At 39.6% G+C, this 27,016-nt stretch overlaps 1 protein-coding gene across 1 annotated transcript in view; it reads left to right on the top strand.

Moving 5' to 3' along the window:
* ANO2 (anoctamin 2) overlaps positions 1-27,016 on the top strand; it is a 361,822-nt gene that overhangs the window by 158,210 nt on the left and 176,596 nt on the right. The window contains exons 11-12 of the mRNA XM_037988687.2: positions 16,540-16,674; positions 23,443-23,603. Of these exons, the coding sequence (XP_037844615.2) occupies positions 16,540-16,674; positions 23,443-23,603 (296 nt within the window). The remainder of the gene's footprint in view (positions 1-16,539; positions 16,675-23,442; positions 23,604-27,016) is intronic.

The raw sequence follows: 27,016 nt of genomic DNA, 5'->3' as shown, positions 1-27,016 counted from the left end.
CCCAGATAGAAGATTAGGAAGGGTGAGGGACACATCTAGGTACATAGACATGACATAGTACCTGCACGCCCTACAGTCTGCATATGGGGTCTGGAGGCTCCTGAGGTTCTCACGAACCGGTAGACTGGAAGGGGCTGGGGTGGATGGAACAAGGAGGGGACACCCCAGCTCAGACTTGGAGCAGCAGAGACAGGCTTAGTGGGGCCCTCCACTTTTCCATCAGAAGGATAAAATTTCACTTCCACCTGCACCTAGCTGCTACCTTGTAAAGCAGATGGTGGGGGGGAGAAGGGCCCATGCTGACAAGTAGCTCTTGAATTCACAGAATATTTATCCCAAAAAGTTTGTTTTTAAAGACTGAGATACCACCAACTGTTTCACCATCTGAATCTAATCCTAATTCTAACTTTTAACTTGCCTTAGAAGGTTTGGGAAGCATTAGATGAGATACTGTGTTTAAAGCATTTTGCTTAAGGCTTGGCACATATAGGTGCTGAATAAATGTTTCATTTCCTCTCTTTCTCTCCAATCCTCACTCCTTATTCACCATAGTCCATTTATAGTGTCTTGGAGGTTGAGGGTGGAGGAAAAAACATTTGTGATTTTGCATGCAAAAACCATGTTGGCCCTGTCTCTTACGTTCACCCAGGGGAGGCTTTTGCTGTCTTGCCTGGCTTCTTCTGTCACTGGGATTTTCTAGGCTGTCTTCCAGAGAAGCAAGCACTGTGAACTTTAATTAAAGCCTCAGAACTTTCTCTCTGGCATCCCTGCACCTGCCCACGACACTATTAAGAACACCCACATTTGTTTGCCTTTCATCCGTCTCCCGAGGGACCAGGAAAGCCTGACGTCTTTCTCTAAGTCCAGGGAGGAAGGGTCTGAGCCGGTGGTCAGCTTGGTAGAGTTGAGAACAGAAATTAGCCCTCCAGCTGACAGGGCTGGCTCTCCAGGTGCACGCCTTGTTGGCAGCCTGCTCTGTGGTAATCATCCCCTGCTCAACTCTGGTCTCCTGAGAATGGTGCAGCCATTGTTAGGCCTCCATCCTACCTTGGGCTATGCTACCGAATGCCAGCCTTGCTTTTCAAGGCTCACTGCCTTGTTTTTGGAAGCCTTGTCCTTTGTTAGCTTGGCCTCCTATGCTTCCTTCAGGTGAGAACTCCCCTCGCAGGTCAGTCTCCAACTGAGCCAGAATGTTACATATGCTTGACCTGGACTGAATATAGTCTGGCCTGAGAGCAGACGGATAAACAAGATGGCCTCCAGGGAATCTGCTGGTGTGCGTATTATGTGACATGTGCTGCCACTTTTAAAACCTTTTAAAATCAAAGTATAATATACGATAGAAAGGTGTGTGTGCCATAAATATACAGCTTCCAGCATCTTCCATGCAACCAATACCCAGGTGAAGAAAAAACATTATCAGCACCCCAGGAAACTCCAGACCCCATGCTCTCCATTAGTGCCTCCCTGGGGTTGCCTATGATCCAACTTCTAACACAAGAATTATTTTATTTTTGAACTTAATATAAATAGAAGAATACAATACATATATACTTTGGTGTCTGGCTTCCATTTTCAACATTATATTTGTGGGATTCACTTGTGTTTTCATGTGTAGTTGTAGTTTGTTCATTCTCATTGCCGTATAATATTCCATTGGGTGACTATACCAAAATGCATTTATCCATTTTATTGCTGGTAATCACTTGGGCAGCTTCCAGTTGGGGCTATGATAAATAGTGTTGCTCTGAACCTCCCTGTATGTGTCTTTTGGTGCACGTATGCGTGTTTCTGTTGGGCACAGACTTGGAAGTAGAGTTGCTGGGTCATAGGGGATACCTGTGCTTAGCTCTAGCAGATGCTGCAAGCAATTTTTCCAACATGCCTGTACCTGTTTAGAGCTTACCAGAACTATGTGGGAGTTCTGGTTTCTCCACATTTTGGCCAGTGCTTGGCATTTTCCATCTTTTTTCATTTTTGCCACTTTCATGGGTGTGTAGAGATACAGCATTACAGTTTAATTTTGTATTTCCCTGATGATTAAGGGAATTCAGCACTTTGCCTATTTACTGATTACTTGGGTGTCTTTTTTTTTTTTTTAAGTATTCTAGTCTTCTGTTCATTTTTCTACTAGATTATCTGTCTATTTCTTATTGACATGTAGAAGTTCTTTATGTATTCTGGGTACTTATCCCTTATACGTGTATGCAAATATCTGTTCCCATTATGTGGCCTGTTTTTGTCACTCACAGTGGCAGTGTTTGATGAACAAAAGTTTCATTTTCATGGATTTTCAGAATGAGGTAACCAAAAGTGAACATTTATTACTTGCTTACTGTGTCCTTGTATACCTTGCTCGTTCAATTTTCACATTAACATAGTTTTAAATGGGAAAAGTAAAGCTGAGAGAACTTGAGGAGAGACTTTCCAAAGTTAGGAAACAGCAGAGCCAAGATTCATGCCCAGGTCTTCCCACATCAGAGCTTGTGTTCTGTGATCTCTGTTATACCAATTAATATCCCATAGACAATATCCAGTTTTCAGATGTCTTTTGTTTGACTTATGCAATTTTTTTTTCAATTGAATTAGTTACTAATGTTTGAAAATTAGAACTGAAGATTTCCAACTTTTCTTAGCAAATTGTAGGATGTGGCAACGCTGGTCTCATTTTCCCACAAGTCACCCCAGACTGCTGGAGCTGAGTAGTTACTGCTCCCGGGTACCTGGGTTCTAGTTTTCCACTCGAGAGATGTTATGTACAGTTGGTTATGCCCAGTCGGCTTCGATTGTTTTGTTATCTGCCTGGCTTCTGTGGGCATCGGAATTTTTACCTTGCTACTATTTCTCTTACATGGTATAATTCTTTTTCTTCCTTTGTTTCTTCCATTCTTACTTTAACGCATTCTGCCCTTTCTTCCTTCCTTTTCCAGGTATCTAGACTCTGTGCTCAGGCTCCCTGTCCACCTCTGTGGCTGACAGCATTTTTATGGGTAGACAGAATAGTCAACTGTTTATATGGATAGTCAGGAGAGTCTCTCACAATATCCTGCTCCTTCCTTTAAGGCGTGAAGGCACTATATCTCTGTAAATGTAAACATTTTCCTGAAAGAAGTGACAAAGTACTCCAGTAAGCTTTAATTTATCAGATGGGCTTCTAAAGCACAGGCCTAGGAGGCAATGGGAGAAATTTATAAATTGTGTGAGTGGAGAGAGTGGTTACGGAAATCTGTCTCGGAATGATTGAATGCCTCAGATGAGATGCTGTGGTGGTACAGCTTCAGAGTTGGAACAAATCAAGAGAACAGGGGAGAGCGGGGCTGGGGGTGAATGATGGTGGCAGCGGGAGTGTTGGTAATGGATGGGTAGCCATGTGTAGTCCTGTCCAATTAATAAATTTGCCACGGGCGTGTCTCATGCCCAACCATTTTCTTTTCTTCTCTAAATCCTTCCTAGAATTCATTATAATGTAGAGGTTAGAAGCTGGAATCTCATTAGACTTGTTGGATTTGAATCTCGTCTCTGCATCTTACTAGCTGTGCAACCTTGGGTTAGTGAATGTTTCTGTACATTAGTTTCATCATCTGTAATTTAAGGATAATAACATACTACCTTGTAGGGCTGTGAGAACTAAAAAGTAAGAGAATATTTGCAATTTCCTTAGAACACAGCTTGGCAATTAGTCCTCAATACACCTCAGTTACTATTGCTGCTATTACTGTATTGACATGGAAGGGTCAGATGAAAAGATAAAATTGTGACTCTGCCGCGTACTAGCTGCATGACTTTGGGCAAATGAATTTGACCAGGGATCTTTAGTTGTGTCACCTTGAAAAGATGTTGTGAGAATTAGAAGTGAGGTTAAGCAAGATGATCAAGATGAAAGCATTAGGGAAGTTTGTGTTTGTTACCTCTTCTTTCTCTCCTACCTTTTCCCATCATTTTTCCTCTTCCAGAGACAGATAATGTGGAATAGTGGAGAACGTAAGATAAGCCCATGAAAAGATAACTAACATTAGCACATCATAATGAATAAACAAGAATTATACTGATGTCCCTTCTTTCGTTCCCAATATTGGTGATTTCTGTCTTTTATTTTCTTGATTAGTTTTATTGATCCTTTCAAACAACCAGTTTTTAGTTTCATTGACTTTTTTCTATTATTTTCTATTAATTTCATTGGTTTATGCTCTAATCTTTATTATTTCTTTCTGCTTGCTTTGGGTTGAATTTTTGCCTTTTCCCTAAAGTACAAACTTTGATTACTGTTTCAAAGCTTTCTTGTTTTAGAATACTACAAATATCTCTCTACACATAGCTTTAACAGTATCCTACAAATCTTGATATGTTGTTTTGTTATTTTCGCTGAATTGAAAATATTTTCTAATTTTCTTTGTGATTTCTCCTTTGACCCAGAGGTTATTTAGAAGGATGTTGTTTAATCTCCAAATATTTAGGGATTTTTTCCAGATTCTTTCTGGTACTAATTATCAGTGTCAGGGAGAAATACAATTTTTCCTCAACCCTCATACATTTGTCATTGAAACAGATCAGGTAACAAGAGACAAATTAAGAAGAGAAAAGCAAGGCATGATTGACAAGAAAATCTAGTTATTTCTATGGTATACACCATTTTAATATAATAACCAAAATTATGACTAACAGCATTATGCCAAGATATATCATATTTTTAGAAATTTCCTACAACTTCTGGAACACATATTAATAATGTGCTTATATAATTCAAAGAAGGTTAAACATAATTTCTTATTCGACAATACTTTCCATGTAATTTAACGTATCAAATAAGCCTATTTTAATAGTTATTTTTTATAGATCTTTTGAGAGTTCTGGGTCCCTGTGGGATGTCCCAAAGTTGGTTCAAGGTCAAAAAGATTTAATTTTGAATTTGATTTTAGAAAATGTTTTTCAATATAACAAAAGTTTAAAACACTTGAGTTAATAGTATCAGAAATTACTGTATCCCTCATTTAACCAGAGTGACAATTAAAAGACTTCAAGGCAAATGCAGAAATTGACATAGCTGTATGAAAAACCTTAGCTCTTTTAATATTGAAAAGACTCAATTTTCTTAATAAATTCAAGACCTAATACAAGACAACATGAAGCACAATAAATTATTTTGGTAAGACACAAATTTTTGTTTAACTTAAAAGGTGAAGAAAAATTTTTCATTATCTCTTATCAATACTCCAAGAAAATCTTGACATTTTAAAGGAGAAGATCAAATTCTAGTTTTGTTTCAGTATACTTTTGATATTAAGTCTCATTTTAATACCTTTATAATAAATTCATTCAGTTATAGTCAGTTTGAGCATAAAAGATTTTCTTTCACTTTCTCTTCCCAGCTTTCTGTCATCATTAAGTTTTATCTATATCCTTTCTTCCTTCATTCTGAAACAACCTTTAAGTAACCTCTAAACTAGACAAAATTACTCTTTTCTTTAACAAAAAACTCCACATCCTCATACCATTTAACATCTTAGTTTCCTTTTATATTTGCATATAGTGTTGTTTCTCTTATTTTATATATTAGTTAGAAATTTTAACTCTTGGTAACCTTATTTTCTAGTGAAAACCTAAGAGGTAAACAGTTTCAAATCATTATATAACATTTTATAAATACACATTTCATAATTTCTAGAAACATATGCTTCCTCTTAGAACAATTTTTCAATGTCAAACAGGATATATTTACTAACAGACACAAATATTTTAGTTCCTTTGTAATAAGAAGCCAGAAGTAGGTAAAGTTAAACCTTATGTTCAGTGATTAATGTTTTAGTATTTTACGTCACTTGGAAATGATCTAGATATGCAATGAATATCCATCATTTAATTTAACTTAGCAACACCCTAAGAATGTAGTTACCAAAGAAATTTGAGAAACATCTAAAGTAAACATTTCATAAAAAAAATTCTTATTTAAAAATATATTTATAAAATTTTATTCCACTTATATCTATTTAATTTAGTTGTTCTTAACAATTATGCTTGGATTACTCATGAAAATTTCATAAAACATCAAAGCTAGCCATTATCTCAGATTATTTTCCAGTTAACTATTTTTACAGCACATGCATGTCGGACAATTATTGCCAAAGCGAGAACTCTGAAGTTAAATACATATTTTTGTTTTGTTTTGTTTGCTGTTAACTCAGAAGGCAGAGCTGTTTTCATTAATCTAACAATATTAAACTAATCTTATTTACCAAAGAGCACACAAGTCATGTAAACTTGAAAAACATTTCGGTTAGTTTCTATAGTTCTGGCAATATTAGGAGTATTTGGTTTATATGAGTACTGACTTATCTTCATACCCAATTTTAAAAGAACTTTTTAAAAGGGGTTTTATACCATGTAAACATAGATGTACACATGGATAAACATATGTGAACGTATAGACACAAAGAAATCTTACAGCTTTCGTTGAAAAATTTTAACGATAAGACAGGTACAATAATATAAAGCTCACTAGTTTATAAAAGGGCAGTTGGATCCAAATTATGTTTTTGCACATGGGATAAGTTAAGGTTACCTGCTTAGGTGGCCAAATTTTTTTTTTTACCAATATTGGTGGAGAACACATTAAAAATTGTCATTTGCCCTTGCTAGGTAATCCTATGGGGACTGTGGACTAAATTTGGGGTGTAGGACTTCTTATAGCAGTTTGATTTTTAAAATAAAAAGCCCCTTCTTCCCCCCTTTTTTTTTTAGTCTCAAATGGGTGTAGATATTGTTTTAGTTAATTCCTTAGATATTTACATTTCAGAGACATAGTAAGATTTACAATTCCAAGGGACTGGAAGAAAATGCAGGTTTTCTCTACGAAGGAGTTTTGGGTGCGTATTTGCTTATTATCAGAGATCTAGGGTAACTTTTAAGCTTTTTTTCTCTTTAAGTGTGGGACACTCTAAGGAATTTATGTATTTATTTATTTATTTATTTGCTCTGGGGGTCTAAAATCTGGGAAGTCCTGGAGCTGATGAAGTTTTATTACAGTCTCATGGAAGTAAGAGGAGTTTTAAGGTAGAGTAGAACCTGCCAGGCTGCAAATCCCTGAATCTGTGTTCGATTTATTTCCTGGCTGCCAGCTTTTACACAAGTAACCTGTGTACCTTTGGCTTGGAGGTCAGGTAAGAGTGCTTTTTGTAAATCTTGCAGGGAAGTTAAAGCAAACAGTCAAACATTTAAAGGATTTTCTGGGAAAGTTGGAGAAGTTTTAGGTGTTAAAGGAATCTGTTGAAGGGATGGGACAAGATTTTGAGGAGAGGGGTTTAAGCTAGGGGCCCAGATATCTAGAAGACCTTCTGGAGGGCCAAGGCCAGGGAGTTGGAGATAAAGGGAACTTAGAAGTAGGTGGAGAAGGAGGAATTATAGTGGGTGTGTAATTTGACTTTTGTTCTAATTTCTGTTCTTTCATCTTTTTTAAGGAAACCCATCAAAGCTAGCAGTTATACTCTTCTGTGTCCTCTTTTCAATCCCATCTTACCATAGGTACCATTAGGACCGTTGTTTACGATGAGAACTCTCTAAAAAAATTTCTTTTTAAAATATAAAAGTTGAAATAAGATCTATTCACTGTTCTTACCCATTATTCCTTCCATTAAGGTGTGGACAGAGCTGTCATTTCCCTCTTGTGTTTTATGTCACAGGCTTTTGAGAAATGAAATATATTGCTCCTTTGTAGATTACATTTTTCTTCTCAGGCATCCATAATCAATATTATCTAAGGGGAAATTGCTTTTTAGAGGCTTAACTGGTAATTTACAAACTTTGTAAACTTGTAAGAAAAAATAAGTTGGTAAATTTTGTTTCCAAAAGAAATCATTTTTATTATAAAAGTGATTTATTAACAAAGTAGAAAAATTTACAATGCAGAAAGAAATGAAGAAATAATGGTGACAGTGTTTGAGAAATAAATGGTGATTGAGAAAGCATACTTTAGATAGTGAATTGCCTTTGAAAGGAATTAATAGGAAAAATGTCTTTTACTTGTCATCCTTTTCACCATTTCCGGTACTCTGTATTTCATTGTGTAGATCCAAATTTCTACTGAGATTATATTCCTTTTGCCCAAAGATCTTTTTTGTTGTTGTTGTTTCTAATGTTTCTTACAGTTCATATTTGCTGGTAATAAATTCTCTTGGCTTTTACTCCCTAAAATAGACATTGTTTTGCCTTCATTTTTGAAAGAGATTTTATTTATATATAGTATTCTGAGTTAATAGTTTTTTTTCTTTCCATACTTTAAGGCAGCAGTCCCCAACCTTTTTGGCACCAGGGATCAGTTTTGTGGAAGATAATTTTTCCACAGGCTGGGGACAGTGGGAGGATGGTTTTGGGATGAAATTGTTCTACCTCAGATCATCAGCCATTAGGTTCTCATAAGGAGTGCACATCCTAGATCACTCCCATACGCAGTTCACAGTAGGGTTCATGCTCCTTGGATAATCTAATGCTGCCGTGGTTCTGACAGGAGGCAGAGCTTAGGTGGTAATGATTGTTTGCCCTGCTGCTCACCTCCTTCTGTGTGGCCTGGTACCTAACTGGCCATGGACAGGTACCAGTCTGTGCTCTGGGGGTTGGGGACCCCTGCTCTAAGATGTCACTTTATTAACTTTTGGCTTGCGTAGTTTCTGCCAAGAAATTGATTATAAATCCTGTATGATGACTTTGCTCTTCTGTTGTATCTGATTTCCTTCCCCCATAAGCTTAATTAAAAATTTGCTCTTCCTGTCTTTGGTTTTCAGAAATTTGACTATGATGTATCTAAGTATGTGGGGTTTCATTTTTATTTTTGTATTTATTCTTCATGGGGTTCTCTGAACATTGTTGATTTGTGTTTTGTTGTTTTCTGTAAGTTTTGGAAAATTCTTAGCCATAACATATTTAAATATTCTTGTCTCTTCTTTCTTTTATCCTTTTGGGACTCTAATTAAATGTGTGATCCTTTGATATTGTCCCATAGGTCTCGAATGCTAGATTTGTTTTTTTTCCACTCTTTTTTCCCTTCATATTTTCTTTTGATACATCTTTTGAGGTAGATTCTGCTTTAATCTATTAATTAGAGTTATTTAAAAATCCCTATTGCATCATTCTGACATCCAAATCAAGCTTCATTGATTGCCTTATTTCCTAACAATGGGATTTTTAAATTTTATTTGTTTATCGAATGCCATACATTGTGTATAAAATGACAGTGGAAACTGAGGTAAGTAGTATTATGCCTACATGCCTCTTCCATTCCATCAGGTCAGTAGTGAGGAGAGTTGAGTCCATCTAGTTGAGCGAGGTTTCGTTGTTGCAAGAATCACCTTCGGTGCACGGCACCACAAACTTCAGATTCCTTCAGTGATGGTACTCTATTATCTTATACTTTGTGTGAGCCCTGGAGTGCTGAAAATTTGTCCTCTTTGTTTCTCTTCCACTCTCAGATTTCAGCAGTCCCTGCATGCCTCTGCCACAACGGGGTATTTCTCCATGCCCCTCCTGCTCCCCTAGCATCAGACTGTTGATATTTGTTGCTCACTGAGAAGTGGAGCTTATCACTTGTTTACTATAAGTGGGGCTGTAGAGGGAAATAGGTAGGTTTTGTTCTAGGCCTATCTCAGTCTTAGGCAGGCTCTGTGCACTGAAGCCTCAGAAATGAGGGTTTCTTAGAATTCATGTCCTCCCTCTGCCCCTCACAGTTAAACTCTGCCTTTTCCTAGTAGGGATTCTTGGGTGGGAGACAGTTTCCTGCCCTTCCTCTGCAGTAACAGGCTTCTAATTTGTAAGTTTGCAGAATCTCGGGCCTAGGAGAGTTTCTGGCCTTTCCACCAAGGACAATCGGCTGTATGTGCAACCCACCTCTGGCTTCAGAAGCAGTGGGTCTTTGCCTAGGTCCTTGGGTCAGGTCTCTTCTTCCGTTTAAGGCTTTCGATTTGAATAAGAGATGATCCCAGGAAGTGCATGGTTTTTCATACCTGTGTGCAACTTAAGGGGACTGACTCTCTCTGGTCTCTTACCTTACCCATTATCTTCCTTGTGAGGTCTACGGAAGTGACCTTGTGCATGAGGGCAAACTGCTCTTGTGTTTGAAGCTCCCAGTTATTACACTCTGTCATGCTAACTTATACTCATCTTTCTGAATTTTTAAAATTTTAGCTATTTCTTCTTACTTTTATGGGGACTATTGCATCCTCCCATTCTCTGTCAAATGTAAAACTATTCACATATCCCAGTTTTCCTTGGATGGACTTGGCATATTAAAAAAATTCATTTCTCCTGGTTACCTTACAACTTCAGCTCTCTGATGAGCTCAAGAAAAGTTATAATTTCACAGATTATCCAGATTTCTCTTGTTGTTAGGCTGGGAACTGTATTCTCTTGCAGTTGTCTGCATCGTAAATGGAAGCAGAACCTCTGGTGGTGGGGAAATAGATCCTATTCACTGTTCTTCTTACCCTTTAGTTCTTCCATCAATGTGTGGACAGAGCTCTCATTTCCCTCTTGGGTTTTATGTCACAGGCTTTTGGGAAATTAAGTATATTGCTCCTTGGTAGATTGTATTTTTCTCATCAGGCACCCGTAGTCGATGTTTATCTAGGGAGATATTGCATTTTAGAGGCTTAACTGGTAATTTACAAACTTTATAAACTTGTAATAAAAAAATATATGAGTTGGTAAATTTTCTTTTTAGAAGAAATCATTTTTCATTATAAAAGTAATTTATTAACAAAGTAGAAAAATTTTAAGTGCAGAAAGATAGAAATAAAGAAATAAAGTGATATCAGCAAGATGGCAAAATAGGACGTCCTCAGGCCTCACCCTTCTACTGAAACACCTATTTAACAACTATCTATATATAAAATATACCTTTATGAGAGCTCTGGTTTTCAGGTAAGAGGTTGCAGAACCCTGGTGAAGCTCAAGACCTAGAAAAACTTCACTGAGAATGCAGGCTTATGCTTTCTGGCAGCAGAACCACCAACCATGGGCCTGGGAGCAGCCTCGCTCACTTGAAGACCTAGTGACAGCTCTGCCTGTTCACTGCTCATAAGGAACTCTGTCCATATACAGACCCTACAGGAACCTGCCTTCCCATGTCCCCAATGGCATGACCACTTCCACAGAGCAGGAGACTTGGTAACAGATCCACCCACTTTCCCAGAGACCCAGGGGCAGCCCTGCTCATCTGCCCGTGGACCCAGCAGCAACCTTGACTGCTCATGGAAACCAAATGCAGCCCTACTCTCATGTAAATACCAACAGAATCTCTGACTGTCTGTGGCGCAGCAGCCCAGTCCTTGGAAGCAGGCCCACCTGCCCACATACCCAGCAGCAGGCCAGCCCACCCACAGACTCTGGCAACAGGCCCACCCATGGACCATGGCAGCAGATCCACCCTTGGACCCCACTCAGCTTAAGTCTGCCCACAGACACTGCCTGCTGACTCTGGCAGCTGATCCACCCCACAATCTCTGACCAGTATGACTGATGAAGGTCTTTGCCTGCTGAAACCAGTAAGAACTAGAAGAGGTGACTACTTCTCAAATGCACAGACACCAGCCTAAGGCTACAAGGATCACAAAGAATCAGGAATACTCGATACTACCTTATTAGGAGCTGAAAAAAGTTCCAGTAACTTACCCTAAATAAATTGATATCCATAATCTGCTTGACAAAGAACTCAAAATAATTGTCTTAAATGAGCTGCAAGAGAACTAAACAAAATTAGGAGTATAACATGTGAACAAAATCAGAAGTTCAACAAACATAGAAATAATAAAAAAGAGCCAAAGTGAAATCCTAGAACTGAAGAATACAATGACTGAACTGAAAAAATTAATACAGAACTTCAGTAGCATACTTGGTCAAGCAGAAGAAAGAATCATTGTACTTAAAGACAAGTCACTTGAAATTATCCAATTGGAGGAACAGAAAAAACAGAAAAGTTACAAAGTGAAGAAAGCCTAAGGACTTATGGAACGCCATAGAGTGAACCAATATATGCATTTGGGGAGACTCAGAAGGAGAAGAAAGAAAGAGAAAGAGGAAGAAAGCTTATTAAGGGAATACTTGCTAAAAACTTTCCAAATATAGGAAGAGAAATGAACATCTAAATTCATGAAGTCTCAATGTACCCAAATACATTGAACCCAAAGAGGTTAACACTGAGTCACCTTAAAATTGAATTCTCAAAAGTCAAGTAGAGGATTTTGAAAGAAATAAGAAAAAAGTGACTTATCACAAACAAAGGAACCATCATAAGGCTACTAGTGGACTTCTCAGCAGAAACCTTGCAGGTGAGGAGAGAGTGGGATGATATATTCGAAGTGCTGAAATTTAAAAAACCTGCCAACCAAGAGTACTATATCTAGGTCAAAGAATAAATCAAAAAAAGAAATTAGGAAATATCTCAAGACAAATGAAAATGAAAGCACCACATATTAAAACTTATGAGATGCAGCAAAAGCAATACTAAAAGGAAGTTTATAGTGGTAAATGGCTACATTAAGAAAGATCTCAAATAATTAATTTTACATCTCAAGTAACTACAAAAAAAGAAAAAACTAATCCCAAAAGTAGCAGGAGGGAAGAAGTAATATAAATTAGGGAATAAATAAATATAAGACAGAATATGAAAACAGAAAAACAAAAATTGATGAAGCTGTTTGTTGACAAACCCTTAGACAGACTAATGAAAAGGAAAGAAGTTGCAAATAAATAAAATCAGAAATGAAAGATGAGACTTTACACCTGATGTTACAGAAATAAAAAGGATTATGAGGAATTATTATGAACAATTATACAGCAACAAATTGGGCAATCTGGAATAAATGGATAAATGCTTAGAGACATATAATCTAACAAGATTGAATCAAGGAGAAATAGAAAGCCTGTAAAGACCAATGACAAGTAGATTTGAGCAATAATTGAAAACAAACAAACAAACAAAATGAAACAAAACAAAACTCCCAGCAAAGAAAAGCCCAGAAACAGTTTCATGGATGAATCCTTCCAAGCATTCAAAGAAAAGTTAATACCAACACTTCTTAAAGTCTTCCAAAAAAACAGGAAAAGAGGAGAAACTTACAAATTCTTCCTGAGGCCAGCACCACCCTGATACCAAATCCAGATAAAGACACTACAAGAAAAGAACTGTAGGTCAACACCCCTGATGAACGTAGATGCAAAAATATTCCACAAAATACTAGTAAATCAAACTCAGCAGCACTTTAAAAGGATCATACACCATAACCCAGAAGGGTTTTTTTCTTGGGCTACAGGGATGGTTCAACATATACAAATCAATAAATGAAGATAAAAATCACATGAACATCTCAATAGATGAAGAAAAAAATTGACAAAAATCAATACTGTTTCACGATTTAAAATTCTCAACAAATTAAAAATAGAAAGAACTTAAATCTCAACTAGTTAGGAATAGAAGGAACATAACTGTCAATGAATTAGGAATAGAAGGAACTAACATCAAGAAAATAAAAGCCATTCATGAAAATCTCACAGCTAACATCATATTCAATAGTAAAAAAAAGTTTTTTTTCTTTACTTCTCACTTCAACGTAGTATTTCTAGCAAGAGCAATTAGGCAAGAAAAAGAAATAGAAGCCATCAAATTGGAAGGGAAGAAGTAAAATTGCCTTAGTTTCCAGATGACATGATCTCATATGCAGAAAACCCTAAAGACTCTACCAAAAAAAGTTTTAGAAATAATACATTCAGTAAAGTTATAGGATACTAAATCAACATACAAAAATCATTTGCATTTCTGTACACTAACAACCTATCTAAAAAGAAAATTAAGAAAACAGTCCCATTCACAATAGCATCAAAAAGAATAAAATACCTAGGAATAAGTTTAACCAAGAGGGTGAAAAATTTGCACATTGAAAACTATAAAACATTGATAAAAGAAAATAAAGATGACATAAATAAAGGGAAGGTGTGAAAGGAAAATAAAAATTGGGACCCCAACTCACTCTGCCAAAATGAAAAAATTAAGCCGAAAGGTGAATAATGCAAGAAGCTGCCCTCCCTTTTGTTCCTAAGCAGACAGATACGGATAAAAGGCTAAGTATCTCCACAGGCAGCTGCTCTATGTTCACCTTATATTAAGTGCCAATTTGCGGAGCACAAGATGAATACTTAATTGACTATTTTCCTACCCGCTCATTTTCTCCTGCAGCATGTGGATGGCCCTACCATATCTTCCCTCTTTCCCCTCCAGCCCACTAGCCCAATATTTCCCCTTTAAATGTTGAAGCCCTTAAATTCACCATTGAAGAAAGGCACTGATAAATACTGAATCCCTTAAATTCACCTTTGGAGAAAGGCACAGACCACAGACTATTTCTGCGACTGCTTGTTTTTTTCTTCCAGGCATATCCTTAACCTTAGCAAAATAAACTTCTAAATTGATTGAGACCTGTCTCAGAATAAGTTTTGGTTTACAAAGTATACCTTGTGTTCACAGATCTGAAGAATCAATATTGTTAAACTCTTCATACTATTTACTCTTCAATAAATGATATTGGGAAAACTGGACATTCACATGCATAAGAATGAAGTTGGACCCTTATTTTATACCATACAAAAACCCAACTTAAAATGGATTAAAGACTTAAATGTAAAACCTGAAGCAACAGAACTCTTAAAACAGGGAAAAAAGCTTCTACACATTGAACTTAGCAATTATTTCTTAGATATGGCACAGAAAGCACAAACAAAAGCAAAAATAGACAAATGGGAATATATCAAACTAAAATGCTTCTACACAGCAAAGGAAACAATCAGCAGAGTGAAAGTCAATATGCAGAATGGGAGAAAATATTTGCAAACCATGTATCTGGTAAGGGATTAATATCCAAAATATAAAAGGAACTTCTACAATTCAATAGCAAAACAAAGAAACACATAAAAAACCAAATAGCCTGATAAAAAATTTAGTAAAGGACCTAAGTAGACATTTCACCAAAGAAGATATACAAATGACCAACAGATATAGGAGAAAGTGTTTAATGTCACGATTCATCAGGGAAATGCAAATCAAAACCACAGTGAGATATCACTGCACACTTATTAGAATGCTATTGTCCAACAACAAAAGATAAAATGTGTTGGTGCAGATGTGGAGAAAAGGGAACCCTTGTTCACTGTTGGTGGCAATGCAGCCACGGTGGAACAGTATGGAGGTTCCTCAAAAAATTAAAAATATAATTACCATTTGAATCAACAATCCCCCTTTTGGATGTATATATTAAGGAATCAGAGTCAACATCCTGAGGAGATATCTGCACTCCTATATTCATAGCAGCATTATTCGCAATTGCCAAAAGGTATAAGCAACCCAAGTGTCCACTGACAGATGCATGGATAAAGAAAATGTGGACACCCAATGGATATTATTCAGCCTTAAAAATAAGGAAATCCTGCCGTTTGCTGCAACGTGGATGGACCTGGAGGACGTTATGCTAAGTGAAATAAGCCAGGCACAGAAGGACAAATACTGCATGATCCCACCTGTACGACGAATCTAAAACTGTCAAACTCATGGATCCAAAGAGTAGAATAGTGGTTAACAGGGGCTGCAGAGAGGGGAGAATGAGGAGATGTTGGTCAAAAGGTACAAAATTTCAGTTATGCAATGCATGTATGCTCGGAGATCTACTGTATAATATAGAGCCTATAGTTAACAATACTGTATTGTATACTTAAAATCTGCTAAGAGGATAGATCTCACATTAATTGCTCTTAACACAAGAGAAAATATTTTTTTAATTAAAAAAAAAAACAAGGGTGAGAACAAAAGGAAACTTGGAGGTACTGGATAACTTTATGGAGTGATTGGTGATGTTCTCATGGGTGTATACTTATCTGCAAACTCATCAAGTTGTATATGTTCAACACGTACAGCTCTTTGTATGCCAACATACCTCAGTAAAGTGGCTTAAAAATAAAGAAATAAAAACCACCCATAAGCCCATCATCCAAAGAAACCATTACTAATATTTTATTGGATTTCTTCTAGTTGTTTTTCAATAAGTGTGTCTATGTTGGTTTGCATACACAAGTATACATACCCAAATATATGATCTGTGTGTTTTGTTTAAATAAGCTAGTTTCAAAAAGGTGTGTTTTCTTATGGGTTGAGTGCTATGGCACTTATGAAATTATGATGCGTTATTCATGTTTGGTAAAGGTGCCAAAATGTATGGCATATTTTTAGTTTGCTGTTGGGGCTGGATTCTTTCTCGCGGCTGTCTATGTCACATGAACAGCCAAGACAGGTGTGTGTACGTGATTCCAATGGAATGCACTTCATTCCAGAAAAGCTCAGTCGTTGATTCCTTGTGCTGAGGCCTCCCCTTCCCCGTGCATCCTCCATCCCTTTATTTTCATTACAAGAGGAATGAATATCTATGTTGCCCCATCCTTACACATAGAACAAACAGAAATAAGGAAAGTATGTGATGTTCTTAATATGTGTTTCATTTTCTTTTCTTCCTTTTCCAGAAAGTATTTTGGAGAAAAAATTGGACTGTATTTTGCCTGGCTGGGATTATATACATCATTCCTCATTCCATCTTCTGTAATTGGAGTGATTGTGTTTCTTTATGGATGTGCAACAATTGAAGAAGATATTCCCAGGTAAATCAGTTTTAAAGAAAAAGGCTCAGTTGCCATATGTTAATGATTTGGAGTTTCATCCCAGTACAAGTACATTTCGCATGCCTCTTTCCAAAGCCCTCACCCTCTATCATTCTCCTTTGCTGTGGCACATGTAGCTTTCCTCCAGAGACAGATCCGGGAGCTACAGATTCTGGGAATGGCTTCAGAGCCGTGCTAGGCGAGGCCCACTTCCTCTTCTAGTCAAGCTGTTCTCTAGGGCAGGGGGATGTGTCTAATGTGGGCAGAGGGATAATTCCTGGTAAGAAGAATTATGTCAGAGAAATACTTTTTTCCTCTCTCTCTGCTTCATCACTTTTTTTCCTCTCTGGTTTCCCATAAGACCCAAGGCAAGGTGTGGGGAGTGACACTGGGTAGAAACCACATTCGTGTGGTCAGACACTGCTAGAATAAAGAAAGTTGAGAAAGCAGGCAGCTCTAATGCTGAGGAAGGCACAGTCTCTGTTTCAGGAAGTCAGAAACTGCAGAGAGGAATAGCCCAAGGTGGGACTCTTGGAGCGCCAAGAGATAGAATCAAAGCTAGTTTTTATGAGGAAGAGAGAACCCACAAAGGAAATATGGGATGGGTATCGTGGCTCACACCTGTAGTCTCAGTGCTTTGGGAGACCAAGGAGAGAGTACTGTTGGAGCCCAGGAATTTGAGACCAGCCTGGGCAACACAGTGAGATGAGACCCTACCTCTAAAAAAAAATTAGCTGGTCTTGGTTTGGTGGCATGCACCTGCAGTCCCAGCTAATTGGGAGGCTGAGGCAGGAGAGCTGCTTGAACCCAGGAGCTTGAGCTCGCAGTGAGCTGTGACTGATTGCGCCACTGCACTCTAGCCTGGGCAAAAGAGCAAGACCCCTGCAAAAAAAAAAAAAAAAAAAAAAGAAAGAAAAAGAAAAGAAAAGGAAAGAAGCACTTAGACTGACAATGTTATATATTAGCTGTGTGACTGGACAGTTTACTCCCTGAAGCTTAGTATTCTTGGCTGTAAAATGGTAATCACAACACCTAAATCATGGTGCTGTGAGGATTAAAGGAGACTGTGTCTGGCACATAGCAGAAGATTAGTAAATAATTGTTGAATAAATCAAAATATGTGGAAGTAGAGTACAAGGGAAAAAAGATACACTTAGCTAATATTTAGAATTTAAACCTCTTGCCATCTTCAGAATTGTCTTTGCAAACTGAAGCATGGTTAGTATGTTTTAATATTCTTTTGGATGTAAGTGATAGAAATGCAGCTTGAACTAGATTAAGTGAAAAAGAAAATTTGTTATAAGCATTCAAGGAACACTAGAATAGGTACTCCATTTATCTCCTGCCTCTGACTCTTTCTAGCTTTTGTTGGTTTCACCACATATTTTCTCCATTTGGATTAAACATTGCTGCTAGTAGCTCATGGGTGTTACACCTTAGAACTTTATACTCGATTCATCTCAAGTGAAAAAGTACTATGACTCCGTTTGACTTAGGCGGAGGCCCTGGACCAATTCATTGTGGCTAGCGGGCAGGATAGCTTTGTACCAACTTGATGTTCCCTCCATAGCCAGGTGGATGAGGACACTGGGCGGATCATTAGAGTTGGGGGTGGTAATGGGGAAAGTAATGGCCATTCTGAAGAAAAAGTCGAAAACTGCATTTTAGGAAGGGTATGTGTGCATCAGTGGGCAGAAACCTGCTTCCTGGCTCACCTGCTTCCTGCCTGTTGGTGCATACCCTACAGAAATGGTCTTGCAAATCAGATCACCTGGAGATGATGATGTCAATATCTAGAATAAAACTAAATCTGTGTTAATCTATGCAAATGGTCTTGCAAATCAAATCAACTGAAGATTATATTGTCAATATCTGGAGACAAGAGTTTGGATTTTTTTGGTATAAAACTCTAGTATCAGTTAAGTGTTTTTTTGTTTTGTTTTGTTTTTATGGTTTTGTTTTGTTTTGTTTTCAGGGGGAAGGAAAAAAGGAAGGGGGAGAGGGAGGGAGGCAGAGGGCAAGTGTTCTTGATTGGGACTTCTGGGACCTTTATCACAGGAGATGGGTTATTAGGGTTCTGCTTTCCCCAGCGCATTTAGCATGAGGGAAGAGCTAATACTTACGAAATACCTACCTTGTGCTGGGCATAATGCTAGGTGATTGTTATAAACTAGTTTCTTTGATCCTGTAAGAGATCAATGTTATATACGCCATAAATAGGCATTATTATTTCCACTGAACAGAGATTGAGAAACTGATGCTACATGAGGTCACATAAACTGTCCAATATCAACAACTGATAGTTGTCAGGGCTGGGAGTTGAACCCTGTTGCCTCCTGTTCCAAAGTCTTTGCTTTTTCTAATAAGCAGAGAAGTTTTCCAGAGGGCTCATGTCCTGCTCCACAACTCAGTAGCTTCCCGTGGGCTTGCCTGGGTGTGTTCTAAGAACACATGGCTTTTGGGTTTCTCTTGCCAGTTGTGATCCCTAGACATCTGGCCTCAGGTTGACCAAGGGTGGGAAACCCCATACCGTGCCTAGGGAACCAGTTCCAGTGCAGTGGGTGGGGCACCAGTGGGCTGGTTTGTATCAGGATTTAGAACTTGTGCCCTGGGTAATACACGTGGCAGCAGCGACTACAGCTGGAAAGGACATGGTCTGCACATGCTGCAATGATAGACATCTACACACAGATGCACACACCCCACATTTACACACACTCATGCACGTGCTGCAACGATAGACATCTACACACAGACGCACACACCCCACATTCACACACACTCATGCACGTGCTGCAACGATAGACATCTACACACAGACGCACACACCCCACATTCACACACACTCATGCACGTACACATAGATGTCTACACATAGACACACACACCCACATTCACACACACTCATGTATGTGCAGATAGATGTCTACACACAGACACACACACCCACATTCACACACACTCATGAATGTGCTGATAGATGTCTACACACAGATACACACACCCACATTCACACACACTCATGCACATGCACATAGATGTCTACACACAGACGCGCATCCCACATTCACACATACTCATGCACATGCAGATAGATGTCTACACACAGACACGCACCCTACATTCACACACTCATGCACATGCAGGGATATTCCAGTGTAAAGTGCAGTCGTTACTGTGGATGTGTCACATTGCCTGTCAGAATGGACGGTGTTTTACAACTGTGGATATAACAACCACCACTGGTAGGTTGTGGAATCAATTTAATGGGCTTTTAAGTGGACTAAAATAAGATGGGATAAGATAGGCTAGAACACAATGAATACTAGTATTCATTATAAAAAGGATGGGTAAGTGTTGCTTCATGAGATTTTATTTCAGTTTTGTAAGTGTGTTTGTGAGAGTGAGGGTATGTATTTACATGCTGAAATCTGATGTAACAAATCATTTTAACTGTAGGTCATAGTCAAAAAAAGATTAAAATTACTACAAAATTGAAGTTTTGGTTGTTGTTTCTTCAGACTCAGGATGGGGCCTGGCAAATCAGGAAGGTGTAAATACTAGAAAAAAGTAAACATTTTAACAGATTTCTTTAAAAACAGAGGAACTGCTTTTTATACACAATTGTAAATTCATCAGAAGTCCAACTTCTGTGGGTCTGATAGAAGCTCACAAAATGCCACTCCTTATAAACAAAGGGATATTCTCTAAAAACCAATATTGAATCTAAATAAACACATACTCTAAGGGTTTGTGTCTATCAGCCACGCATAACTGTAATGAAAAACTTAACAGTATTCCTGGGATTATTTTAGAGGTTATTAATTTCGTCATCAAGCCTGAAATTTACTGTCGCTCACTTTTTAAAACCTTTCTATTTTGAAAAATTTTAGATTTACAGCACAGGAACTTGCAAAGATAGTACAGAGGGGCCCAGTGTGCCCTTCATCTAGTTTCCTCCCATGGTTTCATCTTATGTAACTACAGCACAACCTCAAAACCAGAAAACCGACATGGATTAGGTGGAACTTTAAATGATACCTTTTATTCCCAGTAATTTAACTTTGATATGTGAGATATAAGCATAAGCTTGTCAGTAATACTTCCGTGCGTGCATGATCCCTCTATAGAACTTCCCTGTCTCTACTTACCAAGGGATTGATTTCATTTGTTAAGCACTTACATGAAGAGAGAACACTAGGACATTTTTTAAAAAGCTGATTAATCTAAACCATATTGAAAAAAGATTGGTTACTTTAGGTCTGAGGCCTTAATAGCAGCTGTTTAGTCTGAATTTCCTGAATGATTGCCTCTTTGTACCTTCTCCCGTTGCGCTAACGGGGCTCTGAATCGCCTAATCCAGGAGCAGTGATTTACCCTGAGGAACGTTGTTCACTTTAGGGTCTTGGTTCAATGGACTGTCAAGCCGTTTATCAAGCTTCTTATGCTTTCTAGAGAAAATAATAAATTAAAGGAATACAGCATTGGATTTGTAGCCACAGTTACTTCTCACTAGAAACCTGTGGATTGTGCAGCTTAGTGAGCACGCTAGACCTGATTTCCACTGTAGGCAGGCTTCCCTCATCTTTCAGCTTGTCTAGAGGCAGCCTGTCTCGGAAAACACAAAGTCGTTTCGATGTCATTCTTAGCCAGAATTCCTCTAGAATTCTGTTAAAATTGATTACATCAAAAACCCTCCAATACATACAGAAAGCGTTCTGACTTCACATTTAAATGATTTGAGGAGAATCCATACCATGGTGGCTGCCATCTTGTACAAATGATGGATAGTTGCCTGCACTCTAATTTAAAAACCAGTAATTTACACAGCACTTAGGTTTCAAAGTGCTTTGCACCCGCTTGGCTGCTAATACGTTTTTCATTCCTGACCTTTTAGCACTGACTAGTTTCAGTTGACTAGGTTTCTGTCTCCTCAGTCCATGCTTAAAAGAAAAAAAATCGCTGAGTTAAATGAAGTCCCTAACATGCGTACTCCAAGAGCAGCATTGAGGAACTCATATGTTCTTGGATGTGACTTAAAAGTGAAAGTCTTTTACTAGAATTTATACAGACAAGTGATTTTCTGTGTAAATCTGGTTTTTAAGGGAGTACTTTCCTCTATGAAAGCAACAATTCCTTCTCAACTACATAGCAAACACAGGTCTGACCCAGAAGACATAAACTGGGCTCTCTAGTCACCAAGCAGAACATGCCCCGGTGAAACTAGCACAGCTGAATGTATTATTAGGATATTACTATTTAATATTTTCGATGTGGATGAGTCATTTTTATTGAACTTTGCCAACGGAGAGCTTAGCGGCGAGTCAGCGGAGGAACTGGGGTTTATCCTCAGAGACCGAGAATTTCCATTCTCTCACACAGAAGGCCTTTCCCTCCTGTGGACTTAGTAGCTCATTAAAAACAGAAGCCTAGGGACTGGAGCTTGACAGAAAGTGACAGCCCCTCAGTAAATCTGCCACCCTTCAACTTCTTAATGAAGGAGGAAATAGACCCAGGCATTCCTTTGGCTTTGCAGGTTTCCTCTGAGCACTGACTTTAGCACACAGGGCACCAGCTTGCTCACCCTAGCCGTGGCTCCCACTTGTGAGTCATGCTCTGTAGCGCCCTCTGCTGCTGCTTTCTGTGGGAAACAGCTGTTCTCAGTGCTGGATCCCCTGCCTCCCCATCATTGTCTCCAGTTGCCCTGTAAGAACAGCCAATGCTTTGCTTTCGTGAAATCTTAAGTTCTCCACCCTTTCCCCCTGAACCATGAGCTTAACCATCCTCCTATCTCCCTGGGAAAATATTACACAACAGAGGGATGAGTTTATTCATTTTCCTATCAGTGTATGGTGTAGAGGGTTATCGGGAAAGCCAGTCAGGGCTGATTCTTTGGTTCTTATTTCCAAGCATTCGTATGAGCCTAAATCTGTTGGATACAGCTAGTCAGCTAACGAGTGAATGGAATTTCAAATATATTCCTCAGTCCATTAAATGGAAATGCACTAAGAATAGGTTGGAATACAGGCCATTAGAGATTATTTGGTTCATGCTCCAAGTATCAAAGAATCTAGACCTCGGAAGAATTTGCCTTGCTCTTTCATTGTCCCTAATCTTACTTCATGGTTATAATAATTCTTATTAGGTTGAGGCTATTAATCTCCATTCTACAAGTGCATCTCCAGCTCATGCTCTTAGAAAAGGGCTTTCCACCCAGATCTACTCCATTCTTCCCTATGTAGAACTTCATCTTCTAGAGGTGAGAGCATGCACAGGTCTAGCCACACACTCATGTTTGTTTCTACTTGGGACCAGTATCACTTGTTTGTGAGACAGCCAGTAGGCTTTACAAAAACAGCCTAGACTGAAGAATGGATGATGAAATCCAGCTTCAGGCTGTGATTTATTCACAACTGTTGATGCATCCCATCCCACCAATCTCATGGACCCAACACGTTCTGAAGGGACTTTAGGAGGCATAATCTAATGCCCAGTATCTCTAACAGATCTCAGTAACTTTCCAGGACACTTGTAGTGACAGGGAGCTCTATACCCCATCTTTTTGTTGTTGTTTTTGAACCAAATATGAGTAACGCTCTCCAGGTGAAGAATCCAATGATCCAATGCTAATTTCTTTAACATTCCTTACTTACGGAGTTGAAAACCTCAACCTTAGATTTGGAAATGGGAGCTATTTGGGGGATGGTTTTTTCTTGGAATGGACCATGCTTGAGCTCCACCTGACCCAACAACCTCCATCTATTGCAGCAGAGAGATGTGTGACCAGCAGAATGCCTTCGTCATGTGTCCCCTGTGCGACAAGTCCTGTGATTACTGGAACCTCAGCTCAGCCTGTGGGACCGCGCGGGCCAGCCACCTGTTTGACAACCCTGCCACCGTCTTCTTCTCCATCTTCATGGCTCTGTGGGGTATGTGGCCATCACCAGGCTTGCTTATATGGGCGGTTCCTTTAAATGGGTAGTGTGACCAAGCTCGAAAGCTCATCCCCTTCAGGTTACTTCCTTTCACATTTTTTCTTCCCATCCCAAGAAGTATTTTAAGGATAATACTTTTCACTTCACTACTCATAGGTGTGAATAGAAATAGGAACATCCTTCATGTCTTTATTTTCTCTCAGATGTAGTCGTGCTAACCTTGTACTAGTTCCGTGTGTGATTTATTCAGAATTTGAACCAATGCCTGTTTCGAAAACCCCTAGCACACCCGTAAGACTCCTCCAGGTACACTGACTTAGGTGAGAGTATAGATATCATGCAGCACAATACTTAGAATGGTGGAGTGACTGCCGTGGTCACAGAGTTAGCTCATGGTAAACGTGGGCTGAGATTTGGTCTCCTGACTCCAGTTCAGTGCTATTGTTAGGACATCGTGAGTGTAGACTGTACTGTCCCTGCACTGTTTAATTTAATATTTATCGCCAGAGTAATGCTTTCAGTATTCTCACCAAAGGGATTTGTGGAGGAAAAAATAATTCCTTCATTTTTCTCCTCCTCACTTCCTCCCAGAGTATGGGGGTAATAAACTTGTTATGAGCCATAGCTATCTGACTGTAAACACACACACACACACACAGACACACTCCTCTTCTCACAAACTGGAATAACGTGGAATAACCACCCCATGGTAACTGAGCATTTCTAAGAAGACACACCCATGAGTATTAGAAAAGGGACCAAGTCAACACATGTCAGCTCATCTGAGTAGCCACCTGCCCCTTTACTCATCACCGAATGTGCAGGCCCTTGGTTTGCACGTTGGACCACAGTGCAACATTGGTCACAGTGCACGTTGGTCACAGACCAGCAGGACCACAGTCCTGCTGCAGAGGCTGCTTGGTTTATCACGGACTCCATGGGGCCCGGAGGATATGCCAGGATGGGCCCTGAGTCACACATCCCTGAGAGTATGAGGAGAAGGAGGAGAGGGAGAGGCCTCTTCTCAGTGGTTCTTAGGAGAACTAGAACACAACCTTCCTCCATTCCCGGTGGACCTTCACTTGGGTGGAGACAGAACTTGACTGGAAAGATTCCTGTATTGCTAGGCCACCAAGAAAAATTTCCAGGGCACACTCTATTCTCTATTATCAGGGAGAGCAGCTGCATCCCGGGAGCACACGGGCAGTGTCAGCCCATCGAGAGTTGGAGCAGGAGGAAATGGAATTGTGACCCCAGAGTCCTGGGACTGTTCACAGGCAGGGTCAGTAGAACACACTGAAGTTGCGGCTTGCTGCCTGGGAAGTCACTGGCAGCTCTGTGTCTCCTTATCAAACAGGAGTATCATGGAATTACTCCAAGACCCACCTGAACTGATTTGGAACCCAGAATACGTATTTATTTTTTGAAATATTACAACTCTAATTCCCATAATTTGTCTTGCTGATATTACCACCATTGAGTAGCTGAAGCCTAATAAACTCCAGGTCTATAATCCTTCAAGAACTTTCTTGGGACACATAATGCCCTGTTGTAGAGAAACTTGGTTTTCAATCATACTTTCTAGTTTCAAGTTTCAACAACTGCCTCTTCTCTTCCCTCGATAGCTGTAATGAACAGCTATCTCCCACCCTTCTGAGATCCTCAGTCTTCTGCTACCCCACCCCTGGACCTACTGTCTTCCTCTCACATGACAATGCAGGGAAAGTACCCAGAGGTGGGATTGCGCCAGAGCTTCCTGGCATAGGGCAGGATTTGGTTTTGTTTTTTGACAGCCTTGCTGTGCTTTATGTGATTGTGTATTCAGTTACAGCAGCCAAGAGCCCTTAGGCAAGATTGTCTACAAATTACAATTAAAAATAATAGTAATGCCTCTCATTACCCTGATTATTATGGTTAGTGGTGCTGTGCTGGGTGGGCCTGGGCCAGGGCCCAGGCCTGCTGGGAATAAGGTCGGGAAGAAATGGCTGTATGTACAGAGAGACTTGGGCTGCTGGTGGCAGTGGAAGGGGCGATGTGGAGTCAGGAGGTCTTGGGGGATACCAGTCAGCAGGACCCGAGTCTGTTGGAGTCTTCAGACCCAGCTCCCCTGTGACTCTGACTTCAAACTCTAGGGAACATTGGGAAAGAGAGTGAAGTCTTGCTGAAAAGGGAAGGAAAGAGATAGCGTTTCAGAACTATTTTCTGAATAGAGGTTAAGGACACTGACCTAGGCAGACCTAATGTGTGTCTCAGTTCTGCTCCTTACCAGCTAGGGATCCCACAGCAGGTAAATGTGAACCTAGTTCTGTGACACTAAAGTCAATACCCTTGACCAAGGTGCCCTGTTACCTTGGGCAGATTACTTAATCTTTGGGCATCGTTGTCCTCATCTGTAAGTTGAGTGAAATAATAGCTACCCCACAGTGTTCTTGTGAGAGGTGGATGAGGTATGCATGCAAAGCATGTAGCATAGTGCCTGGCATAGAACTGGGAGCCACTCTCCATCAGTTTGATGGTCCTCCCTTGCCCTCATGACTCATCTATCCATGACTCTTTTGCCCCTCTCATCTGTCCTGCAATCTGACTTCCTCCCTTCATGGAGACGCCAGTCGGTCAGCACTCTGGGCACTGCTGTGTGCACAGCCCTCCTCAGGAACCAAGGAAGGAGCAGTAGGAAGAGGAGGGACTTACTACCATTCTTAGTATCTCTGGGCCAAAGCCAGTGTTGGGAGGTCAGAATACACTCACTCGAGAAAGGCCTCAAATCCAAGGGAGAAAAACTTGCAAATCAGTGCATGCAAAATGTCATGTCAGATGAAAACATGCAAATCAATGCACCATAATGTAGTAAATGCAAGTAAAACAAATGCACCAAATGCAAGTAAAACAAATGCAGCTTTAAGTAACTGTGTATTCAACCAGTGCATCAGTGTTTGATATTCTCAGTTCTGAGCTGTGACCGAGGTAGACATAGGCAGCTAAGAGCCAGGAAGAGTTGACAGTCCTGTTATTACATCACAGACATGAAGTGCCGGCCAGTAGTCAGGCGTGGAATGTAGTGAAGTGTGCTCAGGCTCCTGCTAGGGGTGGGGTGGACCTGTAGAGGTGGCCTCAGGGAATGTCATGTCCCCTCCCTTTCCAGGGTGCCATGAACATAGGGCAGTAGGAGTGAGGAGGACAGGGTGCCGTGGGGACTGATCTTATGGAAGAGGGGGACTTGAGCTGGGTCAGGATAGGATGAAGGTAGAAGCTGGAGGATAGCACAGGAGAGAGGGACAATGGGCGCAAATCGAGTATGGAGAAGATGGTGAGGGGATGACCCAGCTGCAAGATGTATGTTGACAAATGGCAGGATGAGATTTATATCTCGACATACATAGTCCTGGAATCCAGAGAGAAGAACTTAG

The sequence above is a fragment of the Chlorocebus sabaeus genome, chromosome 11, assembly GCF_047675955.1.
Source record: "Chlorocebus sabaeus isolate Y175 chromosome 11, mChlSab1.0.hap1, whole genome shotgun sequence".
Taxonomy (NCBI): Eukaryota; Metazoa; Chordata; class Mammalia; order Primates; family Cercopithecidae; genus Chlorocebus; species Chlorocebus sabaeus.
This window is presented reverse-complemented; position numbering and strand designations above follow the sequence as displayed.